Source organism: Sycon ciliatum, chromosome 1 (assembly GCF_964019385.1).
Source record: "Sycon ciliatum chromosome 1, ocSycCili1.1, whole genome shotgun sequence".
NCBI classification, from domain to species: Eukaryota; Metazoa; Porifera; class Calcarea; order Leucosolenida; family Sycettidae; genus Sycon; species Sycon ciliatum.
Window position 1 is genome coordinate 74,884,384 of NC_088643.1, and position 27,543 is coordinate 74,911,926.

General features: G+C 47.3%; 2 protein-coding genes across 2 annotated transcripts in view; one reads left to right on the forward strand and one right to left on the reverse strand.

Moving 5' to 3' along the window:
* LOC135805433 (uncharacterized) overlaps positions 1-531 on the reverse strand; it is a 60,149-nt gene extending 59,618 nt beyond the window's left edge. The window contains exon 1 of the mRNA XM_065319464.1: positions 138-531. Coding sequence (XP_065175536.1) covers positions 138-158 — 21 coding nt within the window. The 5' untranslated portion in view covers positions 159-531. The remainder of the gene's footprint in view (positions 1-137) is intronic.
* A 525-nt stretch (positions 532-1,056) lies between these two features.
* On the forward strand, positions 1,057-27,418 carry LOC135805435 (uncharacterized). The gene is made up of 24 exons (XM_065319465.1): positions 1,057-1,409; positions 2,490-2,754; positions 4,096-4,301; positions 4,715-6,539; positions 7,172-8,319; positions 8,940-9,323; positions 9,675-9,944; positions 10,196-10,354; positions 11,227-11,348; positions 14,542-14,654; positions 15,686-15,725; positions 16,391-16,478; positions 17,000-17,104; positions 18,376-18,509; positions 18,800-18,842; positions 19,452-19,559; positions 19,748-19,811; positions 20,585-20,699; positions 21,448-21,534; positions 22,037-22,189; positions 23,929-23,971; positions 24,338-24,402; positions 25,432-25,519; positions 25,863-27,418. The coding sequence occupies exons 2-24, from the start codon at positions 2,490-2,492 to the stop codon at positions 26,940-26,942; spliced, it is 6,705 nt and encodes a 2,234-aa protein (XP_065175537.1). The 5' UTR covers positions 1,057-1,409; the 3' UTR covers positions 26,943-27,418.
* Positions 27,419-27,543: the final 125 nt, after the last annotated feature.

The following is a 27,543-nucleotide window of genomic DNA, read 5'->3' on the forward strand; positions in this document are numbered from 1 at the left end:
ACCAGTGATAATTTTTTTTAATGCCGCTTGCATTGACATAGTTATTGCTGTACGTGTACAATACTACCAAGACTAGTAATGGTGGGATTGTGGACTGGAGTCACTAGCACTAGCAGAGGGTTATGTGGGAAGCCTACCTGAGGTTCGTTCTCCTCCATCACCGGAGCGTGGGGTTGAAATCCAGTGCGGGCACGACCCAACGCTACCAGTGCAATACACTGCAACCCTATCAAGCTAGGAATTCTACTGTAGTATCAACCCACTAAAACGCCGGGACCTAAATAATGTAGAAGTACAGCATTACCTGTGTTACAGCAAATATGCTCCACACACCATGCTCATCATACATGATACTGCAGTCATGGTTTCCCCTTTTCTCTTTTTGTGTCAAGAGTTAGTAGTACTTTAGTAGTATTAGGCATTAGGACATTGGGATAATACCAAGAGTTCTTGATAATACTAGTAAAGTAGTTGTTGACCAAGAACAAAACTATATCCATGCAGGCATCGTGATTCATAACCATACAACTATCTTTCCCTTTTTTTCTGTTTTTTGTCTGTCTTCATTGACTTCTAGATTTTGATTAATTAAATTAAAACGCAAAATAAAATTTTTATTTTGCGTTTTGAATACATCATCTCTCCAGATCTGATCATGACTGGTTATGTCATGATTCAGTGATCACAATGACGAGTTGCAAGTGAGTGAGAGGTGGGGATTTCCCTTTGTTCCACCATCTGCATGATCTAGCGCTACAATACATGTCATGTATAGCTGCTGCCATGCATAGCGCATGGTATCTTTTAAAAAACGTCCACGTGGTGCATGATGCAGCAGATGCCGGGGACTGACGTCATCATGACGTGAACTGCACTTGCCCCGGGCCCCGCCCCCCGGCCCCCGGCATTCTTTAGTAGGCGCCTCCCTGCCCACCGGTCGTCGACGCGTACTTGTGGGCCGGCTGCCGCCTGCCGGTGTCCTTGGTGATCGTGACGTGTTGCTTTGCATTTTTGCTCTTTCAAGTACAGTAGTCAGTACAGTCGACTCTACCCGTACTGTTGTAGTTCTTGGATTTCTTACCTTTCGTGGTAGATCTCCACGAGTGGAGCAGTTTCTTGTTTTCTGTTCGGCTTCAGTCCATGATCCAGTATCCAGTTTTTTTTATCCTTCACGCACTTGACTGCTGACCCAGTAGAGCGTCTTGTCATAGCACTATCTCCTTCCGCAGCTTGCTTGCATGTAGGGAATATCTTATGTGATGCTCAAATTTCCTTTGAGATTGAGGCTTTATTTGCGGAGCACATTAATGCCATCCCGGAGTCGAGGTTGTGGTGACAACAACTATGTAACTGACCTTTCATCTTGAAAAGAATATTTCCTGCTTGTTCCTAGTGAGCCTGTTAGCACGGTGAGCCCTTCTTTTATAAAGTACATGATTGTAATGAAGTGAAATACACACCAGGAAAGAAAAATATCAAAAGTTTTCAAAACGCATCGCCAAGTTATTGAAGTGTGTTTAATTAATTAAATGGAGAAAGAGGACTGACAATCCCTCAGACTTAGATATATTAGTGGACAAAAGGTTGGCTAATCATCCATGGTTTTCCAACTGTAAATTGTATAACCAAGATATTGGTGGTCACTCATTACCCCCCCCCTCTCTCTCTCTCTCTCTCACATGTTCATTATAGCTGCAGTCCATTTAAAACTGGCACCCTGACTTTTTGGTGTCTTGCACACATTGTGGTAAATGTGGTGAAAACAACTGTATATTCTGCATTGTGCGACTCGTGCTTCCTTGCTACATTTGAGGCTGGAAAAGTCCAAGGATGGACAGTAAACATTTGGTCAGATTTTATCAACTTAGTACAGGTATGGCATTTCAAAATGTTGACATTCAAAAACCAGGGGGACTATGTGGATGAATGAACTGCTCGTGAGAACATTTCAAGTGGTATGGCGCCGGGTTGGTGCAATCGAGACATGATGGGCCACGCGTCAAGTTGTTGATTGTCCGTTGTCTGTAATACTAGTACTAGTATGCTAGCTGGTGCACATTCTGACTCTGACAGGTCCAAAAGTCATTCACGAGTTTTGAAAATGGGAATAGTTCCAATCAGTGTGGCATGCATTGGGATTGCAATGGATGACAATAGACCGGCGGGCTAACGGTGCGTTGTCCTACCCAGTGCCGTGAGTGTGAACACGGAAATGTTGCTTGTGAGGAGCCCGAAACTACGGTGGGTGAAAATGAAATCCAACCGCGTGCCTTCCTGTTTTGCATAAGTGCTAACGCGAGAAGGCGTTACAGACTTGGTTTTGCGTTTTTGTTTTTTTACTGACAACCAAGTCAACATGTCATGCATGTCAAAGACTGGCTTCCAGGACGTTTTCAGCGGCCCAGATACGTAGGGCAGATGTGTCTGTGCTGTGTAATAATATGCCCTGGCGGCTCTATTGACTTCTTCCCCGGTACGGTGTGTGTTAGATGCCATCATGCTTATGGTGCCAGCGGACAGAATGGATGGTGGACAAGTTGCCGTCCATCGCCAATGGCACAGCGCCGGCACACATTTTACAGCAGAGCGAAGAGGAGTTGGGCCGGTGCTGCGACTGCGTGGCCGAGTATCATCGCGAGTGCAGCAACTGGCTGCGCAGCGCCGGCATGCCAGCTTACTCCAAGCGCATCTACAAACGCGATCTACTGCGACTCACCCAGCGCTTTCAAATGTTCCTTGTCAAGTCGGAGCCAGGTACGTCGTGTGTTGTGCAACAGAGAGCTTGTGTGAAGATTTAGTGTTGCATGTGTAGTAGGTGTACATGGTACAACGAAACTTCGATGTACTGTGCACCTCTGATAAGACATACAGTAAAACCTGTCAAGGCGACCACTCGGATAAGGCGACCACCTGTCCTAGAAGACCACAGAAACCAGGACCGAGGGATGCTATTTCCAGTCAAACGACCCTGGAAAAGGAGACCGCCTGGTAACAGAGACTATCTTGTGAAGGTCCCTTGAGCGGTCGTCTTAGAGAGGTTTCGTTGTATACCCCTTGGGGAGTGGAAAACAAGTACTTACTATCTGAGGGATAACATGGAACATGTGGGTCCTTTCTTTTAATTTTTAATCCTTGGCTCTCCATCCGAGTCTTATCTGAGGTTCTTCTTATCCAAAGCCGAGTCCTGTTTCTCGACCAATGCGCAGTACATGTGTAGTAGGTTGAAAATGCTCGAAATCACTTATTGCACTCTGAAATGAAATATACCTGGCTAGTGTCACCGGACCAGGTTGCCTGGGCTGTGTATCGCCTCCTCCGCACTGTCAACATAGTCAAACTTGTACACGTAAATTACTATGGATATCACCAATTAGTCTCTTTGCATTGGATACCAGGGGCTTTTCTTAACGACCCTGCGCGTTGCTTTCCACTCCTTTGACCTTGCACATTACCTTGGCTAGAAATTAGTGATTTTTACGTCCCTTCCAGGTTAGCTATACATGCACTGAAATTCCACTGTACATTATCAATAATTATTAGGGCTGAAATGATCGTGGATTTTCAAGTATCGATTACTCTCTAGCTTAACGATCGAGTATTCGATTATAATCGCTAGCAAATAGAGTCATAATTCTGTGCAAACATTACTCTGTTTCCACGAACTATGCCTTCATAATACCAACAAATCTGCATTAGTGAAAGGGTAGTTCCGAAACATGGTAGTTTTGAAGTCAATTTAACCTCAGAACATGAACCATACCCCTGGCAACTGCATACTCCCAGCGGAAACTGATTCAAACTTCACAAAACGATACTTTCTGGACACAAATTTAAAAAACGCAAAATAATCGTAATCGGTAATCTAAACGATTGCTCGATCGTTAAGAGTTATCAAACGAGTACTCGATTATTCGGTATAATCGTTTCAGCCCTAATAATTATTAAGAAATGCAAGACATTCATGAAAAAAATATTTATGTTAGGAGTCTTAGGACATGACTTTTTTGGCAAGAGAAAAACAAGTAATCTTACACAAGTTGTGCCTGACTGTCCGACATATTAAGTCATAGTTTCTTCTTCTATGATTGTTTGCAGATGACATTGCAGCACCAGTTGATTTAGAGAAGGAGGTCAAAGCCGCTCTCTATGAAGTACTACTCGCGCCTGCTTTGCTATGGGACAAGAAACTTGCTGAGCTATTTGTGAAGTGTCTGCTGAAGTACCGCCAGCAAGGTGGTTATCTGGACTGGAGTGAGAAGCTGCCAGGGATGTACTTGCTGCTTGTCTACCCAGACCTGAATGTAAGCTGACTGCATCTGTTGGCCATGTACATGATTGTATAGACACTGCCACGGATTGAAGTGCACCACTGAACGCGTGTTCATCATCTGCAATACTAGTAGTACTTTCGGTTGTGTGTGGCTATGGGCTGTGGTAAGCGAATGGTATCCTGAAACCAAGCACACTGTGATTGTTCACAGATCTCTTATGTCTACACTGCACGTGTGTTCACGACATGTAGCGTCTGTTTTTGCGTATTAGATGTCTTCATTCCTGTAGTCAATGCCTCGCCTTGATCTGTTTTTTGGAAATGACAAAAAATCAGTGATAAATTACGTTAGGCGTAGTGAACTAGACGGTTGGGTTGGTGATCCATTTGAACATCACTTCTGTGCTCTTCTTGTCCTGTGGTGCTCTCTTGCTGTTGATGCAGGTGAGCGTATGGGCATGGGACGTGGTGCGGGAAGCCGGTGAAATCAATGAAGACGACTACCTGGACGTGGAGGAGGTGATACGCTGGATCATGGCAGCCGTGGAAGGTGGCTTTTGCATGAGCAGTGCCACCAGCGATATGCCCATGGCACCCACTATTGACTACTACACCATTCACGAGTCAAATGCGTCAGCAACGCCGTTGTGTGCACACCTGCGATGCAGCTCTGCACACCAATTGAACTTCTTCTGGCTCGGCATTGAACGCCTCTTGAAGATCATTTCGCCCGAGGCTCTACGCCGTGGTCTGCTGGCCAACAATCGCAAGTTTGTCGACACGTTGCTGACTGTTCTGAAGCGGGGCTACCAGGCTCAGGATCTAGAGCTGCGAGACTGCTTCTGGATCGTGCTACGCTGTCTCGTGTTCCTCCTGCATACCCTTGACTCGGCATTCTGGCAGTATTGCTCTGAAGAACCGGACGATATGTTGCAGATGATCGCACTGCACACTGTATATCAGAGAGAGATGCAGCGGCTTGGTCGCCAAATCCAAGATCAAACGAATCCAGTCGCTGGGTCCGAGTCTTATCGACAGTGTACATTTGGCTGGTTTGTGCCGTTCATTTTATCCATGTTGGAGTTTGGTAACCTGGCAGCCCACGCATTCACCTCAACGATTCGCTACCTGTGCAAGATATGGGGTGTTATTGTCAAGGAACAGAGCGATCGAGGTGATTTCAAGGCACCTCTGCTCATTGAGGATGTCCTGAGAGGTAATCGTCTTGCTGTAGAATGCTGTCTGGCTGTACTGCGGCTTTTGAAGGCAGTTCTTGACCATAATGTCACTTTTCTAGCTCAGCGGACATCCAAGACATTCTGGCTGCCACTCATGCTAGGTGTCATGCAGTCCAGCCTTGGCTTATCCAGCAATGCTAGCCTGTGGCCAGGTGCTCGTCTGATTGTACGTGAAGTCAACACAGTTATGCGTCAGCTACTGATGACACCAGTCTGCCAACACCTGGAGCCAGAGCGACTTGAGCTGCTCAAGACAATCTTCCCTGAGAGCCATCCCGCCTCGTCACTTTCAGCTGACCTTTTCTCTGGCTGGCAGATCCAGGTCAAGAGGTATGTAATGGACATGCTGACATATGTGACTGGCAAGCAGCAATTGGCCGGTGACAGTAGTACGGAGTGTGCATGCCCTAAGCCGCTGGTACCTACGGCAACTGTGACAGTTGAGAAAAAGACGGTGAAGGCAGACCCGGAGCTTGCCACCAGGGTTGAGGTCATCGAAATCCTCGATTCAGACGATGACGATGTCGTGGTGAAGACCGAAGTCAATGTGAGCACTCCTCCGGGTAGTGGATATGCCTCCGGAAACTCTTCTCCTGCCGGCGTCGCTCTCCTGCCAATAACAAATCCTGACGTAGTACCTACTACGGACGTTGATGTGAAGCAAGAGGCAAGTGTGAGCGCTTTGGATACTCCCCAGGGTAGTGAACCTGCCAACAAGGGCCCATCTCAAGATGACGTTCTTTTCTCTTCACTTTCTGACGAGTCGTACACAGACCTAGCTGCCGAGATGTCTGATGATTCCCAATCCGATGAGTTTCCTTGCAGTCAGATGCCAAGGTTTAGATATGTTGATGGAGCACTGCAACCGCCAGTGCAACCCGTACCTGATACGAACAATGAGGCCAAAGAAACTGCCACATTGGTGCCGGAACCCAGTGCTGTGCAGCACGAAAACAATACGGCAAAGTATGGCAGGACTAGACAGCCCAAACGTGAGCCGCATCCAGCGGGTATCAGTGGAGGCGACGAAGGTATGTATTGCTGAAGTCTTCTCTTGACATACAAACTTTGTAAAAGAATATAGACATGGTGTAGCCACTTCATGCTGCCCACAGCACCACACATCAATCACCTAAAGACGTGCCTTTAAAAAAATTTAAACAGTGGATTTTGAACTGTTTTATTTTTACTATTCGCTGAGAGACCCTTTTGACTGAGCTAGATCAGGTGTGGTGTTGTGCGCGTAATACAAAGTTGAATTAGTTGATATTTGCTTTTCTTGCTTTAATATAATTCATTTTGTACGAAACTGTGGATTGAAGTATCCCTCTTCTCTCTCTCTATCTATCTATCTATCTATCTTGCATGCATGCACACAGACACACACACACACACACACACACACACACACACACACACACACACACACACACACACACACACACACACACACACACACACACATCGAATCGATTTGATAAGGCACCCCTTGCACAATTCTTGCATGTGTGTCTGATTCTGCGTCAATGTGCTTTGGTGTATGTCTGTGCCTGTGCCTGTACGTTCACGTATGTTCGTGTGTGTATCTGTCTGTGTGTTCTATGTATATGTGTCTGGACGTGTGTGTGCGTGTGCTCTGTTCCTTCTTTTGCCAATACGCCAGGTGACACGATTTCTTCAAGTTGCCCTGCTTCGCTATCTGCGCGCACCAGTCCCGTGCCGTTTGTGATACCCTACCATCACCTCACTGTGCAGGAGGCACGCCATCAGCTGGGCCTTCCTCTCAAACCTTCCGCTTTACCATGCAAGTCTGAGCTAACTGACCGAAACACTCAACATGGCCAACCAGGTGAAGGCAGGCCAGTACATGCAGCATCTGCTGCTAACTCACCCGAGCAAGGTAGCTCATCAAGTAATGACTTGTTCGAAGAAGATACTGGTGAAGTCAAAGTGCCCAGCCCGCCTTGTGTCAAAGTGTCCAGTCCGCCGTCGCCAGTTCGTGATGGGTCACACCATGTTGGTAACTTATCAGGTATCGGAAGTGGTTCAGTGTTTCGCCCAGGCTTGCCACCTGCCGATAGTAAACCTGGGGGCAAGATTAAGGTACAGCCAGACCTCTCCGCCTATGGTAATTTTACACTTGACGATTCTGCACTCAGCGATTCTGCATTTGTGGACACCACGCAAATTGAAAATCGATCAGATGACGGCTTCAAGTCTGATCATGGAAGTGACGACGAATTGGCTGGTTGGGCTTTTGAGCAACCAGATTGTTCTATGGAAGCTGACATGATGGCCGATTTTGAGGCATCACAGCAGGTGACTGGTGCCAATAACAATACCCAAGTGGACCTTCCGTTTGCCCCACTGTCACCCATTGATGAGTCATCACAGCTTGTGTGGTTCACAAGCAGAGACAATGTTGCATTACCTAGTGCTGCCAAGGAACCCCATGCAATGGCAACAGCTGCTGCTGGTGCTCCAGCCAATCCCACCGCCGCTCTACCGCCTCCACACCCTGCTGTTGCTGCTCCACCTCCAGTGCGCACTGCAGCATATCCGCCACTAGCGGAGGATTGTTTGAAGCCGAAGAGACCCCCGTGTATCTTTTCGCTGCTTGAAGCCGTTCTGGCTTGGCGATCCATGTGGTTTCTTTATCCATCGGTTGACCAAAGGACTGGGAGACCGCTTGACACTGGAAATGCTTACAAGGAAGATAAAAGGATTCTGCCCTTGCCCATCGCGTTCAAGTCTGTTGATGAGTACGTTGAGTTCTTTGAACCACTCGTCCGCAGCGAAGTCTGGTACCAGGTAAGACAATCACTTGCAACTCTAAATCTGAGTGCATAATATTCTAAACACTGAGATGGTTGGCATACCGTAAAGTCTTGTATAAAAGCCGCACTTGAATAGAAGCCGCAATTTTGGGCCCATCAAAATCACACATAAGCCTGGTTTTAGTGTTGAGTCTGTTGACATACATGGAAATACCTGTCTTGTATAGAAGCCTGTCTCATATAGAAGCCTGCACAATTTCACCAAGAAAGTCATAGAAGCTGCGGCTTTTATACAAGACTTTACGGTAGACGTGTTGCTGAAATTGTGTTCAATGTTTGCCGTATAGCAGAGCCAGTGAATGTGCCATCCATGATGGCATAGCACTACTACGGCTTTGTCAATCTGCCCGTTTTCCTCTCACGTGACGTGTTGCGCAGTCTTCTCCACGGGTTGAATTGAGATGACAAACATTGTATGAACGCTTGATCACTTTCTCAATATGTACGTTCACTTTCGTTGTTTCACAATATCACATGAACCCTGTCGCTATGCCAGGCATTTGTCGCAGCAACTACAGTGTACCGTAAAGAGTGGCATGGTCTAAACGGGCTTACTTTTCTTTGCTTGTGCTCTTCTCGCTCTGTTTCAACCAGGTCTCAGCAGCTGTGTGTGCGTTGCACAACTCGAAACCGAATGTGTTTCTTGGCTGCGTGACCAGTGCCGACAAATCATGCCCGAATGCCAAGCGCAGTCGCTTGGTGGCCATGCAGGGTTGCCTTTCGCCATGCGATGGCAACAGGCGGGGGCCGCTCAGCGAACGGGACCTGGTATTGGTATACTTACACACAGAGACTTCTCATCCCATTAAGGACCTACATCGCGGCATGTGTGGCAGGAGCTCCATCAACAAGCCGCGTGTTCCGAAGCCGTTGTTCTTCCCCACCGGGCAGGCCAATAACCTGGCGCCTGTCGAGCCCATCTTCGCTATCGTCCAGAGTGTAGAGAAAAGAAAGCAGCAATCGGGTAACGTGCAAGAGGTAGGCCCGCATGTCTACCTTTGTGCTTCGCTGCTGCTTCTCGTGTGAACTACAGTGTTAGTCGCATCTATTAGACTATTACCTAGAGTCATGCTTCTTGCTACTGCAATGTAATTGTATTGCTCGGGAACGGTGGAACCGGTCCACTTTGTCACATCATGGCCAGACCAACTGTTTGACCACCAATGCATGCTGCTTACTGCTCAGGGGGTCATCTGTACCTACCGTAATTATCATACACAAAGTGTCAATGACTATGGTATGGCCGGACCTATCAAAAAATTCCATTGAGCAGCACTGTGGTAGTCCATAGTCCAGCTCATGTTGGTCTGTGTTCTGCGTTTACTGCAGGGTGTGGCGCACGGCGGGAACGTAGACGAAAATGGACAGCTTGTGGTGATGACCGTTAATCTCCTGGTTGACGGCTCGAAACTTCGCCACCTGGGACCAGGCAAGAAGGCCTTTTTGGTGCCCGTTGACAACCTAACGGGTTGGCAGCGGTGCGCGGTGGGCTTGCACAGGCTGCATACGTCACTGCTGGCGCGTGACGTGCTGAGTCCACGAGGTCAGGAGTACTTCTCAAGCAGGGGTTGTCTTGTCACTCATGATCAGATTGCCAGGGTAAGAGACCAGCAAGTTCCTTTTTTTACTTGTTTCTTAAGGTGTGTATGTGTGTGTGTGGGGGTGGGGGGGGGGGGGGGGGGGGGGCTGCTTCAACATGAAGGTTTGCAGTGCTAGACTACTTTTAAAATGTTGTCCTGTACCTGTATGTGATCTGCGATCTTAAATTCCTGCTGGTCCATTCCCCGCTCCGGCTCTTCACATCTAGCGAGTTGGCTGTGCCTTGCGTTTTCCTTCTTGCTTCTCTTCAGGTGTCACTGCCATTCAATGCTTGTCAGAAGGAGATCATCGCTACAACATGCTCAGCCGTACGCGAGCCCTACTGCCACCCTCGCACCAGTCTCCTACAGGGTCCGCCTGGTACAGGCAAGACACACATGATAGTTGGCTTGATAGCTACCCTGCTGAAGGTGTGTAGAGGGATAGGGCGGGTTTGGGTGCGTAGATAAGCATGCGTGTGTTGGGGGTGGGTAGATAGGCGTGGGAGGGGGGGGGGGGACAGGGCGGGTTTGGGTGGGTAGATAGGCGTGTGTGTAGGGAAGGTGACAGGGCGGGTTTGGGGGGAGGGGGGCGGGGGTAGATGGGCATGTGGGGGGGGGGGGGGGGGTGGTAGATATGTATGTGTGTGTATGGGGGGGGGGGGTATATAGGCATGTGGGGGGGGGGGGGGGAGGAGGCTACTGTTGTGGACATTGAAATCCGATGTGATGACCGGGGCCGTAGTACGAGAATAACGACACTTTTCTCATGCACGATCGAGGGTCGGTATGAAGAACCCTGACAAAGAGCTATGCTCACTCCAAGTAATGCACATGGTATATGCATGCAAGCCGTGTTGATAGTTATGCAGTCATGTATGACGATAACAGCATGTCACAAGGCGAAGGACACGCTGTATGGAAAAAAGTGTTCCTAACTGGGACTCTACCAACCGGTTTCTGGTTGCAGTCAGGAACACTGTTTTCCATACAGTGTGTCCTTCACCTGCACATGTAAATCTGTAGTTATACAGAGTAGTTTTTTGCCTTCATACTCGTGATGATTGCAGTCATTTGCACGTTGCCGATTGAAAAAATTGAAACTCCGAGGGAGAGAGAGAGAGAGAGAGAGAGAGAGAGAGAGAGAGAGAGAGAGAGAGAGAGAGAGAGAGAGAGAGAGAGAGAGAGAGAGAGAGAGAGAAATCCGATTGTGTATGTCTTGTCTTTCTGCACGACGGTAACTGTCGTTTTGTGTTCATTGACATGCTGCGTGCAATCGATGCATTATCTTCTTGATGCCCCAGCTATGTACCAGCAAGTCTGCTGAAAAGAAGACCCGGATCCTGCTGTGTGCGCCAAGCCATGCTGCAGTCGACGAGATTGCTTGCCGCTTGGTTTCGGAAGGCTTGATCTTTGACCCTACCAGGTGAGTACTGAGTGCAGGACTGGAGGACTGGAGGACTGGAGGTCCATGTCAACACATTAGTGCTACCAGGAGAAGGCTTGCTATACGTGCACATGTATGTTTGCCTGTCTTTAGTTGTACAAGTAGGTGACATCAAGAGTACATAACCCCCCAGAGTGTGCAACGCCTGATCCAGCTCTGCATAGGGTCTTGGTCGAGCGTAATCGGATCTTTGCGTCGTAATACCGTACACATCTGAGGGGAGCTCGGGGAGTCGCGGGTACTCTCGGATCAAAAACAACGGTGCCCTGCCTCGAGACGGGCCTTGTGCTGGTGTGGAGTGTACGCATGACATCAGAAAATCCGATTACGCTCGACCAAGACCCTATGCAGAGCTGGATCAGGCGTTGCACACTCTGGGGGGGGGGGGGTTATGTACTCTTGGTGACATGCGAAGAGTAATTTGAGCGAATACTGTAAACCCGGAATCGTTTGCGCCCGTTTTAGTTCGCGAATTGCGATAGCAGACCATCTTGCGCCTGCAAACGTTTGCGGTTGAAGTCAATTTGATGATTGACACAGTTTCGCGTTTCACGCCCACTTGCTTTTGCGATTTCACACCCATTGCGAAAATTGCGAACGTTTCTGGGTTTACAGTAGTCTAGATTCTCATCGGTTTCCTTCTTTGATATCATTGTAAGCTTACACATGCAAGTCACAGGTGAAAAGAATCACCGACTGACCACCCAGATGTATACAAATGCGTGTTGTTGTAAAAACAATTATGACCAGACGAGGCCATACGACGATTGCAGACTCCAGCATAAACAGTTCACCAGCAACACTCCACGACAACTAGTAGTAGTAGTAGTAGTTGCTCCTGACAAGACTTGTTTCGTTCCATATCAAGATGGCGGGAACTCATCAGAGGAGAAGCAGGTATTGAATGAAAGATGAGTTCCTGTCATCTTGATATGGAACGAAACAAGTCTTGTCAGGGGCAACTACTACTACTACGAGTAGTTGTTGTGGAGTGTTGCTGGTGAACTGTTCATACTGGTGTCTGCAAGAGTCGTCTGGTCTCGTCTGGTCACAAGGAAAATCTACCACTCCTTTGACTTGATGGACCAAATGAAGATGCAATCCCAAATTACAACTGCATGCCTCTGCCATGTTTGTATGAAATCCTAAATGGTACCGTCTGGAGCAGGAGCTTGGGATAACAAGACTGGCAGCTAAGCCTAGCAACCCGACAGTCTGCTTCTGCATTCATTCCAGAGTAGAGTGCCCAGACCTTGTGTAATGCCTCTGCATGTATATGTGTGTGTGTGGGGGGGGGGGGGGGGGGGGGGTGCTGCTTTACTGACTTAGGGGAGTGCCCAGACCTTGTTATTAGGGCTGAACGACCATAAATTTTGAGTATTCGAACGTTCTTGATGTTAACGAACGAACGAACATTCTCTAACATTCACCTCACACACGTGTGCTCGTGTACAACCCGGTATAAGCAAAACATACAGCGGAATTTTTGAATACATCTTTCAAGTCGCGTTCAAAAATTGCCCACACAATGGAAGCATTGGTCATTCAATATTGTTCAAGCGTCTGGACAAGAAGAGAGACTCCCAAACAAATAAACACACAAACAAAATCAGCAAAAAAAGAACGGGCAGAGGGGCCCTGATCTAACTGAACATAAGTTACGTAATAAAACACAATAAATAACAGAATCAATCAAGTAAACGCTCTTACTTTGAGAGGTTGACTTCCAGATGGTGCGTTGCCAGCAGCTATGTAGGACTCCTGGCGCTTCACAAGATGGTTGGTTGTCACAGAACTGTGATGAAAGTAGGTGACAAGCTTCCTGGCTTGACCCAGCATCTTCTGCACTTGCGGCGAATCGTCGATTGCGTGTCGCAAGCACGTTTGTAACATGTGCGCAGAGCACACCAGCAACTCAGCGCAGGTGCCATCCTGCCTCAGCGACCGTGATGCTGCAACCATATTAGACGCCTCATCATGCACTAGTGCACTTTCGAGTCAAGCCCAAATTCGTGGATCACAGCACGAGCATGGTTGGACACATTCTCCGCCGTGTGGCGCTCATCAAGACTCGAGGCCTCGTGGCGAGGACGTAGCTTTTCATTTTCCAGCTTGAGTCTAGGAAATGGACGGTGTACGTGGCGAAGGAACGAACGCCTTTTGATGTCTATCCGCCCGTTGTGATTGCCACGTACTCCACATCCGCCAACAGCTCACGAAGCTCTTTTCGTCCTGACTCAAAACGGGAGCGAATCATGGCTGTGAGGTGGGTTCGACTCGGTACCCTGTAGCCAGGCTGCAAGAAGGCCAACAGACTCTGAAGGCCAGAATCTCTTACGATGTTAAGCGGGCGCATGCTGCCCGTCACCCAGTTGACGAGCAGTTGGCCAATGGCCTCCGCTTGAGCAGCGCTGCACTGTTTCTACTGCGGACCAGAACGTTGACTCACAGCAAAGTCCGTCATTAACTTACTTCCTGTTGACGGCGTAGAACTATTTACAGCTGCACTTCCCGACACGACAGAGGGATGTTGTGATTTCAGGTGGGCGTGCAGGTTGCTCGTAGTTTTGCCGTGATACATATACGCTGCGGCAGATCCTGCATGTAGCCGACTTTCGATCCGCGGATTTCGTGAAATGGTCCCAAACAACAGATCGGGAAGCACGACCGAAAACAGGTTTCGACATTGTGACAGTATAGCAGTCCGAACACGAAACAACAGAAAACTACAAAGTGGTCAGCGGAAGACCTAGGAACAAAATGTAAGTACTGCGCTGTTCGGAGTGTTCCGAAGTTCGCCTACATGTACCAGTAGTAGTCGCCTCGATCGTCTCAAGGGCTGGTTCAGACCATGTACTGTCGACAATCTCCATGAACCACGCGCGCAGGTCGTGTACCACCGTACCGGCACTGCACCACTCAAAGTTCGAATGTTCGCGAGAACTTCGAATGTTCGTTTACTGAGGCCTAACGAACGAATATTCGAATATTCGGTATATTCGTTTCACCCCTACAAGTTGTTATGCCTCTACATGTACATGGGTGCATATGTGTGTGTAGTGGTTTGCTGACCTAGGAGTGCTACTGCTCCACCTTGGCGTAATGTGCGTTTGCTGTATTCCGTAGTATATCACCGAGTGTACATGTCTTGTGGTGGTTACATTATGTGTAGAGCGTCGGGTGGTGGAGGCCATGCACACTTGCTGCGCACTGGAGCACTAGAGCGTATGAACCCGGTACTGCACCCCTACAGCCTGGAACAGCGCGTCCGTGAAAAACATGATGGTGAGTCGGAAGATTTGTGAGTAGCTGTTCAGAAGTCGGTGGCAGTTGATTTGAACTGCCATGCCGTTACTACAGAAATACGGATTCCCTTTTGAGAAAAAATGGTTTGCCAACTGGCGATCACTACTTTCAGTTACTGTATAGCAGGAAATTTTCGGACGGAATTTATTTTCGTACGATTTCGTACACGCCCTCTTTTGTACTAAAATTAATTCCGTACTAAAATTTGTTCCTGTGTGAAGTTATGTACACTATACATGCGTACCGCAAGCAAACAAGTGCATTTAGCATGCACCACTGTACGAAAATAAAATCCGTACGAAATGTCGAAATTCGGCTTTGTCCGAAAATATTTCCGTCCGAAAATTTCCTGCTATACAGTACTCGTTGTGTGCTCTCAAAGCATGTGCTGAGACTCTGCAAATTTCTGATTTGGATCACTGTGCCAGCTCTGTGGTTGGAACCGGTCACCGTTCTTCAGAATGACTTCCAAAGGAAGGAGCCGGCTGTTGGCTAGCAGTGGTGACCACACTGATAAAGAATGAACTTGTTACAAACAACTTGAAACAAGCCTACATGTACATGTGTATCAAAAGCAATCTTTCTTCCTGTAGAGAGCCAATCCGTCTAGGTAGGTAGTGCCAATGTTCTTCTCTACAGCAAGATGGTGCTTCAAAGAACACCCAGGATAGGAAACCAGCAGATCTTGAGAACAATAGGACATGCCAGGCTGGGAGTGAAGATTCAGGAGCAACAGTGTTTTTTTATGTATTTAGAAACACTGGCTATTAGTATTATCTAAAAACACCAGTGTATTTCATGTAAACCTGCACACACAGTGTACCTGTACTGCTGGTCATGTGTGAGTCGTGTGGGTTGGCCAAAAGCGCACTCTTGTAGAGTGAGTATTATTTGGTTGGTATGTTGATGTATTGGTGAGTTATGCGCCTCTTCTTTTTCTTTTCTTTTCTTACACATGTCAATTCATTCCCGATTACCGCGTTTGTGTTTCATTTTCTCTCGCCCTCCAGAGCAGTTCACTCACAGCTCAGCCAATGGCAACAATGTGGAGTAAGTTATCCAAATGCTAGTAACTAGTTAGCATACTATGTTGCACCTCGTGCTGACAATGTGTTGATACTTGGCAGTAGGGCTGCAACGAATATTCTATTTCACAAACGAAGGAATAACGAATAATCTCTCAAAATGCTGAATTATTTCTAGGGGCGAAACAAATTTATAAAACCGGAATGAAATCGAATTTTTTTCTAACGAATCGAATATTCTATTACAAAAGAATCTTAAAAAGAGTTTGGCTAGTCCCTGGTCGTTCTAGACCAAGTAGATGTCTAGTGGAGTCATGTCCACTACTCTTGTGAGTAATAGTCCCCTTTCACAACACATAACACATGTACATATCACCAAATCCGTTTTGGAAATACTGCGATAGATCGACACTAGAGCAGAGTGTGCGCATGTGTCACAACGAACGAATATTCCAAGGGGAGAAATATTCATTCCATCGGGTTCCTAACGAATATTCGAATATTCCTTGCAACCCTACTTGCTGGCGTCAGTGTTCAAACATCGTGTGCATGTCTGTCTGTACCTGTGTCTATTGTTCTGTGCGTGTGTGTGTGGGGGGGGGGGGGGGTAATACTGTGGAGTCTGTGATTTTCGTGGAATGCTGTATTTTGTTTCGTGATCCTGTATTGTGATTGCTACGTTTGCTACAGGGAGCAGATCCAGGAAGTGACAGCACTCCTTGAAAAAGTGGAGAAGAAATGCTCCGTGCTGCGGTTTGACATGAACAGCAAAAAGAAAGTAAGTTCTACGGTACTTCTGCCTGAAGTTTTGTTGCGCGCGTCCTAATTATTTGAAGAAAAAAGTGTCAGGTGCATAACCAGGGATTCCTCTTTTGATTCCTGTTTGTAGATGTGGAGAGCAATGTACAGAGAGAGAGAGAGAGAGAGAGAGAGAGAGAGAGAGAGAGAGAGAGAGAGAGAGAGAGAGAGAGAGAGAGAGAGAGAGAGAGAGAGAGAGAGAGAGAGGGGGGGGGGGAGAGAGACTGAAAGAGAGAGGCTTTTCTCTGTGCAGCGCATGGCATGCTCTTGAATCTCTCTCCACTCTGTTATTCCCCATGTACACCCATTTGGATTGCTCTATGTCCGGGATAACTACATCTCTACTACTTACTACTGGCATGTGGACTCTGGCAATGTGGGCGCAGAAAGAGCCGGGCTTCTGCATTGTGCGTCTTGTCCTGGCAGTTCTTGCCCAATACGCTCTGTGCTGTAATGCTTGTTTTTCGCTCTGCTGTTGCTGCTGCTGGTGACCGTGTGTAGAACCCTAAGGAGGTTGCCCATATCAAGCCGGACATGGATGCTGCCGAGAAGGAACGCATCACCTTGGAGCGTAAGCTGCGTGCTCTGCGGCTCAGCAAGAGACAGGTAACTGGCACAGGCTCTTTGACTGACTACCTACCCAAGCTGATATCACAAGCAATTCTAAGCTGAATATCTTTTCTAGGTTGAATGTTTCAGCTTTACCAGTTCATAGTTACATGTACCGTAAAGTATCGCAAGAGCGCCCCACCTTTATTGTACAGCCAGGGAAAGGAATCCCGTATGGCAGAGTGCAACTTAGTGTATACGGTGTGAGACCTGTGTGTACTACGCTCACACTAACATGTTTTTGTGTGGAGCTCCAAGGTAAAGTGAGGGCCTGTTTACATGAGAAAATTAAGCTCGGGCTCATTCGCCTCGGGCTTATTTTTCAACCGTTCACATGACGACTGTACTGGGCTGAGTTCAGGGGAGTGACAGCGAGTTCTGAGCACATTTTATTTTTCAAATGGCACATGAACACAGTGGTAACTGCTTGTGTATGATGAAATTTGTATCTAGAAGTGCCGGCTCACACTTCTGCTTTTCCGGATGCCAGTTATTTTCGAAAAGGCAAAGCCTTCACTGAACGAAAGAGGTGGACTGTCTACAACAAATCCTCTCGGTCAGGTTCAAGAGGCAAAATTGAAAATACGGAAAACTCGCGTATGAGCCCAGGATTTACATGACCGTTTGCATCAGAAAATAATCGCTGGGAGTTCGATATGCTCGGGGGTCTGGGGTAGGGCTGATTCAGCTCGGGGGTCTGGGGTAGGGCTGATTCAGCTCGGGGGGTCTGGGGTAGGGCTGATTCAGCTCGGGGGTCTGGGGTAGGGCTGATTCAGCTCGGGGGTCTGGGGTAGGGCTGATTCAGCTCGGGGGTCTGGGGTAGGGCTGATTCAGCTCGGGGCCAGCTGAGTAAACCCGCCAAATCATGTAAAGGTATGGGCAAACACGGACATTCCCGCGGAATAAATCACTGTACAGCATGTAGATAGTGCAGTGTGTAGATGTATGTGACTTGAACTGCACATTTTTTGTGAATCTTCATCCAGAAATGGTTTAGAACACTGGGGTGGGCGTGGTGTACGAAATTGTATTACAACTGCCCGATGTACCGTCGTGTATTTTATTTGAAAACATCCTACCTACGAATTATACATGTAGCTTGTAACATTGTGTACATGTGTACTCCTTGGTTCTCGGCTCTCTGGATCACTCTCGATGACAAACACTACTTGACAAGTATGCAGGGCAGGTAAAGACATGCCAAGTTCAACCTGGCTACTGCTTTCATCTGAGCTGTAACTTCTCTCTTCTGCTCGTGCTGTTACTAGGCTTTTCCACGCAAACGTAAGAGCTTCCGTCAGATGGAGGAGATTGTCTTCAAGGAGTGCTTGAAGCAAGCAGATATCGTTGCTACTACGCTGAGCGGGTCTGGCTCTGACGCGTTGTCAAAGGCGGTGCTGCAGTAAGTGCAGCCTTTAGCCTCCTTTAGTAACTGAAGCAACTTGCTCATGCCATCATCACTGTTTGATTATACAGCCGTACTGTTTCCCGTACCGTACAGTATACAGTACACACACGCACAATGCGTTAGGTTGACCTACTCCTGCCTGTTCTTGCTTCTGTAGCCATTTTCTCTAGCTGGGCATGTCTTGTGGGACCAGGGTTGTCCCTAAGTTGTGTTTGTGTGCTTATGTACATGTATGTGCATTTGTGTGGTGTCTGTGCATGTGGTCGCTTTGTCATGCTTTGTAGGCTGAACAAGCGCATGTTTTTCACGTGTGTGATCATTGATGAGGTAAGTCTGGTGATGGCTTATGGTTGTAGCTAGACTACATAATCCTCCAAGAGTGTGCAATTCGACTACGGGTGCTGTCCCGACAGAATTTCAAGTTGACATCATTTTTTTATGATGCAATGCGCACTGTGCACGTATTATCAGACGTATCCTCGACCTGTGCTGGACAAAGCCCCATTTGATCATGTACAAACCAGTGCGGAAGAAAACCGTGTGTATGACGTGTTGCCACCCCTTGCAAATGTTGTAAATCACTGGTGCAAGGAGCATTGCATCATAAAAAATGCCGTCAACTTGAAATTCTCTAGGGACAGCAGGGTTTGCGGGAGTTGCACAGCACACTCTCGGGGCGTTATGTACTCTTGGTTGTAGGTAGAGTGCATGACATATGTGCATCCTCTCCTGCGATGCTTCCACCAGAGCAGATAGATCATTGCAACCTACAATGTACAGATCTGAATCATCTTGTTTCAACTCAACTACGTTGTTGTACGTGCCGGGGACTCTTGCCATCTGAAAGAATCCAGAAACCCTGTGTATGTTGAAACGGAGAGAGAGTCTTTAGAATTGGCGTATGTATTTTGTTGTGATTCCTGTTGACGTGTCCAGGCTGCACAATGCTCTGAACTGGACGCTCTCATTCCACTGCAGTACGGCTCCAGCAAGCTTGTGCTTGTTGGTGACCCATGTCAACTGCCAGCCACGGTCAAGTCACAGGTATGCGCCACAGATGTATCTTCAGGCTTCTCTCTTCTCATTTTCTCGCTCGTGCACTCTCTACGATCAACACTGTCTTTTCTGTTGGTAAACATTTCAACTGTCCACTGATCTATTTCCTTTGTGTCTTGTTTCCATGCTACACTACTACACTGTCCTACTCTGTGTTGCTCGGTGTGCACGTGCAGACAGCGGAATGTAATCTGTATGGACGATCGCTGTTCGAACGGTTTTTCAAGTACTTTGAGCAAGGTGCGTGCTTTTGAACTTGTTAGCAGCCACTGCAGAGGTGTGCGTGTGTTGTTGTTGTTGTTGTTGTTGTTGTCGTTGTCGTCGTTGTGTGTTTGTGTGTTTGTGTGTGTGTGTTTGTGTGTGTGTGTGTGTGTGTGTGTGTGTGTGTGTGTGTGTGTGTGTGTGTGTGTGTGTGTGTGTGTGTGTGTGTGTGTGTGTGTGTGTGTGTGTGTGTGTGTGTGTGTGTGTGTGTGTGTGTGTGTGTGTGTGTGTGTGTGTGTGTGTGTGTGTGTGTGTGTGTGTGTGTGTGTGTGTGTGTGTTGAATGGTGTAATCCCAGCACAAGTTGCTATGTCTAACATAGCTGTTCGCTATCATCGCTTCCGTGATGGGCAGGTCTGTGGTCTGAGGTGTGTGTGTTGGGGGAGGGGGCAAGGGATTCAAGCCAACTTATAGAATTATAGTAATTAAGTAAACCATTGGAAACATGGCTTCTGGTCTTCTTGTGTAAATCCGGCATAGTGACAAGTGAAACTTCATTTTCCTGATACATCTTCAGGGTCTTTCTCAGAGTGTTGGTTGTGCATCTTGCCATCAATGATTGACAAACGCCTAGTGTACATTCAAGAATGCGTTCATATTAAATTTGTTCTATGAGCTACGATAAACTACTGCTTTCAGATTTCACGGGTCTCGTGAATCAAAATAATATGGATTTCGAGATAGAATCGTTACTTATCGTAGCTTTGTGTTTCTTCCCTTGTTTGCCTCTGTGTTGTCGATGTATGCCCATAGAACGCCACCGGCAGCCTAGTCCGGTGAGAATGCTGAGAGAACAGTATCGCATGCATCCCGACATCTGTGGCTTCTCGTCCAGGCAATTCTATCATGACAAGCTGCAAACCAGTCCGTACGTCGCCGCTTGTGCTTCTGCTGTTGTTGACAATATGCGGGTTTGACACAGCGATCTATAGTGCACTGTATTCCACATGTACGATTGAAACAATCATCAAGCGGGATTCACAAAAGCATTTTTGCGATGCGACGGCCGCGAGACCGGGAAATCCCCAAATCGTAGCCATCTCGCAGCCCACGCAACTGCCGCAACTTTTGCGATGCGACAAGCGATTTGGCGTGAGATTTCGACCTTTTCTACAGCAGAGTTGTACAATGGTTCAAGAGTTGCCTGTAAATTTGTACAAGTTGTACCAAACCGCGCGAATACCATGGTGACATACCCACCTGCATTGAACTTCGCGCCAAATCAGCAAGGCGTTGTCGCATCGCTGACTTCTTCTGTGAATGGTATTTTCGCAAGTTCACATCACACGCCTCCATCGCAGATTGCTTGAGGGCTGGTTAATGTGACAGAATGCTGCTGCTGATTCCTCTGTTCCTACTTGAGTTGCATGGCATAGTCATCCTCAAGAGACGATGTGCTCCTACCATGTGTCTCCGAATTGAGGATACGTCTACAGGAGTGACATGCCCTTCCTATCGTCCCACTGGCAATTCTGGATATCCAGTTGTTTCTGCTGATTTACAAAAAAACTTTCTTTCGAATGCTCCCATGGTTGGTGCTCAAACAAGCTGCTGCCGCTAATTCCTCACAATGCTATGTACCGGTATGTGTGTTTCCTTTGCTGTTATGATTGTAGGGTTGTCTTGGAGCGACCTGCCTACCCCGTTGCGCCCTTCACCGCACTCAACTTGCTTAACAGCAGAGAAGATCTAAGGGGAGATGGGTGAGTTAGACTTGCTTGTCATTATAGCGCCGTCAGTACTGATTTTGGCGCCATGATGCTTTCTCTCTCTTGTCCACCCCTGGCTGTACTGCTCATGCTGATAGTTCCCTCTCCTGACCCGATAGCGCTAAGATTTAGCTGAGTTTGTTTTGCCCCTGCTGTATTTCTTGTGCTAGTATCACCTCAGCTGACCCAATAACACTGCTCCATTGCCACCACTATACTTCACACAGGCACGCCGACTTCCAGCACCGGAAAAAAGTTGGTGCGGCTTATACTATGTATGATGGTCAAATTAACGGTGATAAACAGGGTAGATGTCTGTATTTCGTGACCGAAAAATCTGGCTGTGGCTTATGCTCCGGAAAATACGGCATGTACGCATACTTGCTGTACATGACACTGTATTTGTTCAGTCTATCTGCTTGAGTGTATGATGCCTGGTGGCTATGCTGATATCTTGTTGTATGCGGCTTGCTATTTCTTGGCGTTGTGCCTTCAGACGTGTCTTCAATCCAGTAGAGATCCGACTGGTAGTGGCAGTGTGCAAGTTTCTAGTGACTTCACCGTCGCACCCCATTCCAGCACGGTCCATTGGCATTATCACACCGTATCGTGAACAGGTGGAGAAACTGAAGGCCCAGCTCAAGGACAGGTGAGCATGTGTACTCGCAAACATTTGTACAGTAATGTGGCTTTTGTGGCTTATCAGCATGCTATATAACACTCTTTCACCTTGGAGTATTACAGGACACTGGCTTTTCATATGACATAGGATATTGGATAACCATTGACTACACATCATCAGTACAGCTATGTGTACATGTGCATGCTCATAGGAAGAGGGCTAAAGGCAATGTGGCCAAATGGGGGTGGGTATCTTCCTTGGAGTTTTATTTATTCCCGTAGCTATGCAGAAGACGTTACTTCAGTAACGTCTGGCGCTAGCCAGGGTCCACACAGCCTTAATTCCCGTAGCTATGCAGAAGACGTTACTTCAGTAACGTCTGGCGCTAGCCAGGGTCCACACAGCTTTAATTTGGTGTTTGTGTGTTTGTTTGTGTCACGCCTGGCGCTATCCCGTATCTGACGGCAAAAAATCATAGGGATGTTATAAATTTTTCAATTCTCCAATTTTTTTAGGCATATCCTGGGATTCGAACCCGCACTATCGCCCTATATGCATTCCCCCATACACTTCGCATTCATACCCATTCTTCCAAGTTGCTTCACGTTACGATCTTGCGTTTGAAAGCCCTATTTGAATATTGCGGGCAGCTGTATGTGGCCAGCTGTGTTTGATGGTACGTTACGGGAGACGGTGTCGTATTACCCTCGATTGTACCTGTCCCGTACCTATCCCTACCGTACCGTACCATCAAAGACGCTGGCCACAATGCATATTCAAATAGGCCTTTCAAATGCAAGATCATAATGTGAAGCAACTTGGAAGAATTAGTATGTATGCGAAGTGTATCGGGGGATGCATGCAGGGCTCGATAGTGCGGGTTCGAATCCCAGGTAACGGTTATGTCTTCAAAAAAAAAGGAATTTTTTAAAGAATTTATAACATCCCTATGCTTTTTTTTGTCTAGGTCATCAAGGCAAAAAAGGCATAGCGTAGGGCCCTGAGCTTCCAAGCTCTCTCGTTTGGTGTTTGTTTGTTTGTGTCACGCCTGGCGCTATCCCGTATCTGTCCCGTACCAGCAAACACAGCTGGCCACATACAGCTGGCCGCAATATTCAAATAGGGCTTTCAAACGCAAGATCATAACGTGAAGCAACTTGGAAGAATAAGTATGTATGCGAAGTGTATCGGGGGATGCATGCAGGGCGATAGTGCGTGTTCGAATCCCAGGTTATGTCTAAAAACAAAAAGTAGAAATTTATAAGAGTTTATAACATCCCTGTGCTTTTTTTGTCTAGGTCATCAAGGCAAAAAAGCATAGCGTAGGGCCGTGAGCTTCCAAGCTCTCTCGTTTTTTTATTCTGATTGGAAATTCTCAAGGCACCTTTCACACCCAGTCGACTCTACTTAGCGAATTTCATGATTATAGGGACCCATTGTCCATGCCCATGCTTGGACCCATGCAAAATTGACCCTTTGTTGCGAACAGCTTTCATTAATTTTATACTTTATAACGAGCCATATCTTGTAGGGCCGCATGTAAACTATGTGCACTGGTACAGTCATACCCGCCGTGTATAGTAAGTGCATATCTGTTATAAAGAACTTGCTACGTATAAAGAACTCACTCTCCTTCACTCTGGTGCTCGTTATGTCAGGAGTCGACTATATTCCACAAGATGGGCGCCTTGCATGCCTTGCTGTGTGCTGCAAGATGACTCTGGTATATGCGGCCATTGGTTTGTTTTTGCTACTTGCTTATGAAGGGAATATGAAGGCATCGAAGTGCTCTCTGTTGATGGCTTCCAGGTATGACGCTCATCCCAATATGATTTCTCTTGCTATCTTAGAATGTTCCTTCCCAGGCCCTCTCTGCTGGCAGATTTATGCATGGCATGGCTGTACATGTATGTATTGGCACATGTAGTTTGTTTGGAAGTGTAGCTTGCACATACCCTGTCCACTTCTAGGTCAGCTCTGGCATTCTTTAACGTACATTGTAGCTCGTCATTCTTGGCGTCATTGCTGTTCTTTGATATGGATCACCTCAACACAGGGCATGTTCCAGTATTAGTTGATGCCCATTAATACAGTTAGTACATCAACTGTGTGTGTGTGTATGTTTTCTATGTTTCTGTTTATCATGCTTTTTACTGTACTCCTATCTGGTCACAGGGACGGGAGAAGGATGTTATCATTCTCAGCTGTGTCCGTGCTCAAGGTGCCTCTCAATCTATCGGGTATGTTGTCGTATGTCGTTTTCTCTCTCTATTTTCTTCAAGCTGTGGCCATGCCCTGTCATAGCTTATGATGAGTGTATGACTATCAACAGCCTAATCAACAGTATGTATGTATGTATGTATGTATGTATGTATGTATGTATGTATGTATGTATGTATGTATGTATGTATGTATAACTCATAATCACAAGGTGATCGTAGAGGCATTAATCAGCGAGAGAATTGTGAATGATGTCTCTGAATCCAACTCTATCGTGTGCTGCATGAGAGAGAGCATGCAAGGGAAGACCCGTCCAACTTTTAATGTTAGAAATCCATGATGTCGCGGGCCTTCCTCTCGGTCGAGATCCAGGAGTTGGTCCTTGCAGGAAGGGCTTGGAGAAAACGGCATGTCTCGTAACATGGCCAAACCACATCAACTTAAATTTCTTGACTTCGTTCGCTAGCCGCATCCTTGCTCCGATGATGTCATTGATTTCTTCCAGGATAGATTGTTGGTACGCCGGTTGTGGTATGTTACTCCTAAGAGTCGGCGGAAGCATTTCATCTCGAAGGATGAAATTCTTCTCATTGATGAGACAGATAATGTCCAAGATTGGCATCCGTATAAAACAGTCGCGAGCACAATAGACCTAACAAAACGAAATTTAGTAGGCAGTATAATGATGTGAATATGACAGTTTAAGTCATTTCACTTTATTTCCTGTGTGAGCCCATGATAAGAAGGGAACGAAAACGTTTTGTTCAGAAGATGTTTAGTGTGTTCTTTTAGAATGGTGACTGCTTAGATGCATTAGACGCCATTAGAGAATATGACTGTATCGACAGTTTGATGATGTGTGGCACCGATCCGATATCATTCATAAATTGTTCACGGTTTGGGGAAGGGAGAGAGGGTCCGAAACAGAAACAGAGCTCTGTCCTCTCGCACGCTCTAATTGTGCTGCCTTTATCAAGCAGTGGTACATACATGCATGTGATGAATGCTGTGTGATGCTGTGTGATGTTGTGTGATGTTGTGTGCTTTAGGTTTGTGCGCAATCCACAGCGACTTAATGTTGCCATGACAAGAGCACGACGTTCGCTTATTGCAATTGGCCACTACGAAACACTGAAGGTATTAATGCAGTTCTGTAGTTTAATTATAATTCTTTCGTTGCACACTGCTATACTTGCATGTACGTTAGCTGATTCTCGTAGCTACCACGTTTGACTTCTTTCTCTCCACTGCGTGAGGAGTCCACGAAGGGTGAAACAGTACTGCCCACAGATTGCGCAGTGGCATTTTGAAAAGCTTGGTACTCCATGTAGTATTGTTGAATTCTGAACTGACTCACTCTGTATTCTTTCCTGGGTAGCCTTTGTGACCTTGCATACAATCGCTGTCCTCTTGTCTCTTGGTAGCCTTTGTGACCTTGCATACAATCGCTGTCCTCTTGTCTCTTCTGGTCTTATCCCAGGTCAGTAAAGACTGGGCTGCCCTGCTTGACTTTTCCAAGTCCACTGGCAACTTTCAGCAGATCGTCAGCGCGGTGGATTCAGCACCACGCCTGTCCAGCATACTGACGCGCCACCTTCACTCGGTGTCATCGGACCAGGTCCCCATGACGAGTGTCGCTTTGGAGCCGGTAGCCAGAGCTATCGTGCAGGGCACGAGAGCTGACCCTCGACGGCCTCCTATAGGGGTGCGTCCGGGCCCTGCCGTCGTCCCTGCCGTGCATGGCATGTCTCTGCCAGCGCAGGGTAATGTAACGTTCGGCAGCGGTGCTGCCTCGCCAGTCTCCGCAACAACCTCTCCTTGTACGAACACTGCTCCACCGCTATTCGGCGGCATCCTCGTCAACACCAGGGATACATCCGGCCACCATAATAGCGGGACACAACGAGCGCGCATTGCCAAGCGTAAGAAATCGGTTACGTTCAATGCAAACCAGGATGAAGTTCATCTACTACCGACACAGCATGAAGCGCCAGTATACCCTCATCATACCGCTGCCAGCAGCTCCACGCCCGCACAGGCACCCGCACAGGCTAGTTGCGCTGCGTCCGCCGTGGCGTCAGGCAGGGGTGCACGGAATCGGCATTCTGCGGACAGCAACCCATGTGAGATCTTCTCTCTGGGCGAGCCACCGCCTAAACGACGACCCAACAGCCTCGGTGTGCCTCTCACCGGTGGCGGCAGTACAAGACCCGCAGCGGCTGGCAGTAACTACTCATCTCCAGTAACAAGTACCAGTACCTCCTGGAACTATGTACAGCAGCAGCAGCAGCAGCAGCAGCAGCAGCATACTACACGGCCGTACTCGCCAGCCACTTCTGAGCAGCACGACCAGCCTTCTGCGCAGGTAGCTGGCGTTCGGCAACACACACCATTTGTCTTTGGCCAGCGAACTCGCCAGGCCCATGGGTCGTCCAGTGATGCTGCACGGGGGCCTGAACCTGCACTGCCCGCTCCAGTTAAGAAGAAGAAGAAAACTCCATTACGCGCTCAAATGACCAAGCAGCTCCAAACGAAGGGTCATTCGAACTCTAGATTGTAATTCTGTTTTAATCAAACCATGAAACTCCTCGCGTGTGGTGCTCTTTCACGTGCATATGAAAGAGCAACTGGTTTGTGCCTACTCCATTTGCTGATTTTATTGGTCCAGAGTTCCTTTCTCACTTTAGAAATAAGTCCAGCTCCAGCTCCTCTGCTCACTTTTTAATGATTGAACCAGTTAGTCCAGATTCATAGCAAGTTGTCTTTCCCTTGCTGCTATTGTAGCTTTTGTAACCTGTCACCGCTAAGGGTGCTGACAATTGTTTTTCCTCTTATTTTTACCGGTGGATGTTGTGTTCTGCTGCTTTATGTAGCATGTAGTGTAAGAACTACCTGGCATCAAGGCCAATATACTGCATTACAACTTTCAATTGGAGTTAGTCGCAACAGTGTATCCTTGTCCATCGAGGCTATTGGCTGGTGTCATTGTGTGACCCATATAGTACTCGTGGACTGCTTTGTTCCACGGATCTGAAAGACTGACTGCACTGAACTGAGCAAATGCAAAATGGAGTCCAAACCAGGGAGTGGTAAAATACATGTGAACGGTCAGTTTTGTGCAATGTTATCACATGAGCTGATTGTCAAGTAACTGGTGGTGT

What these genes read in the sequence shown, in the direction of transcription:
- LOC135805435 (XM_065319465.1), top strand. Translation starts at nt 2,490, where the DNA reads ATGCCATCATGCTTATGGTGCCAGCGGACAGAATGGATGGTGGACAAG. An exon ending in CGTCCGTGAAAAACATGATG is followed by an intron (nt 14,655 to 15,685) that starts GTGAGTCGGAAG and finishes CTCGCCCTCCAG; the next exon opens with AGCAGTTCACTCACAGCTCA. An exon ending in CGTGTGTGATCATTGATGAG is followed by an intron (nt 18,843 to 19,451) that starts GTAAGTCTGGTG and finishes TGACGTGTCCAG; the next exon opens with GCTGCACAATGCTCTGAACT.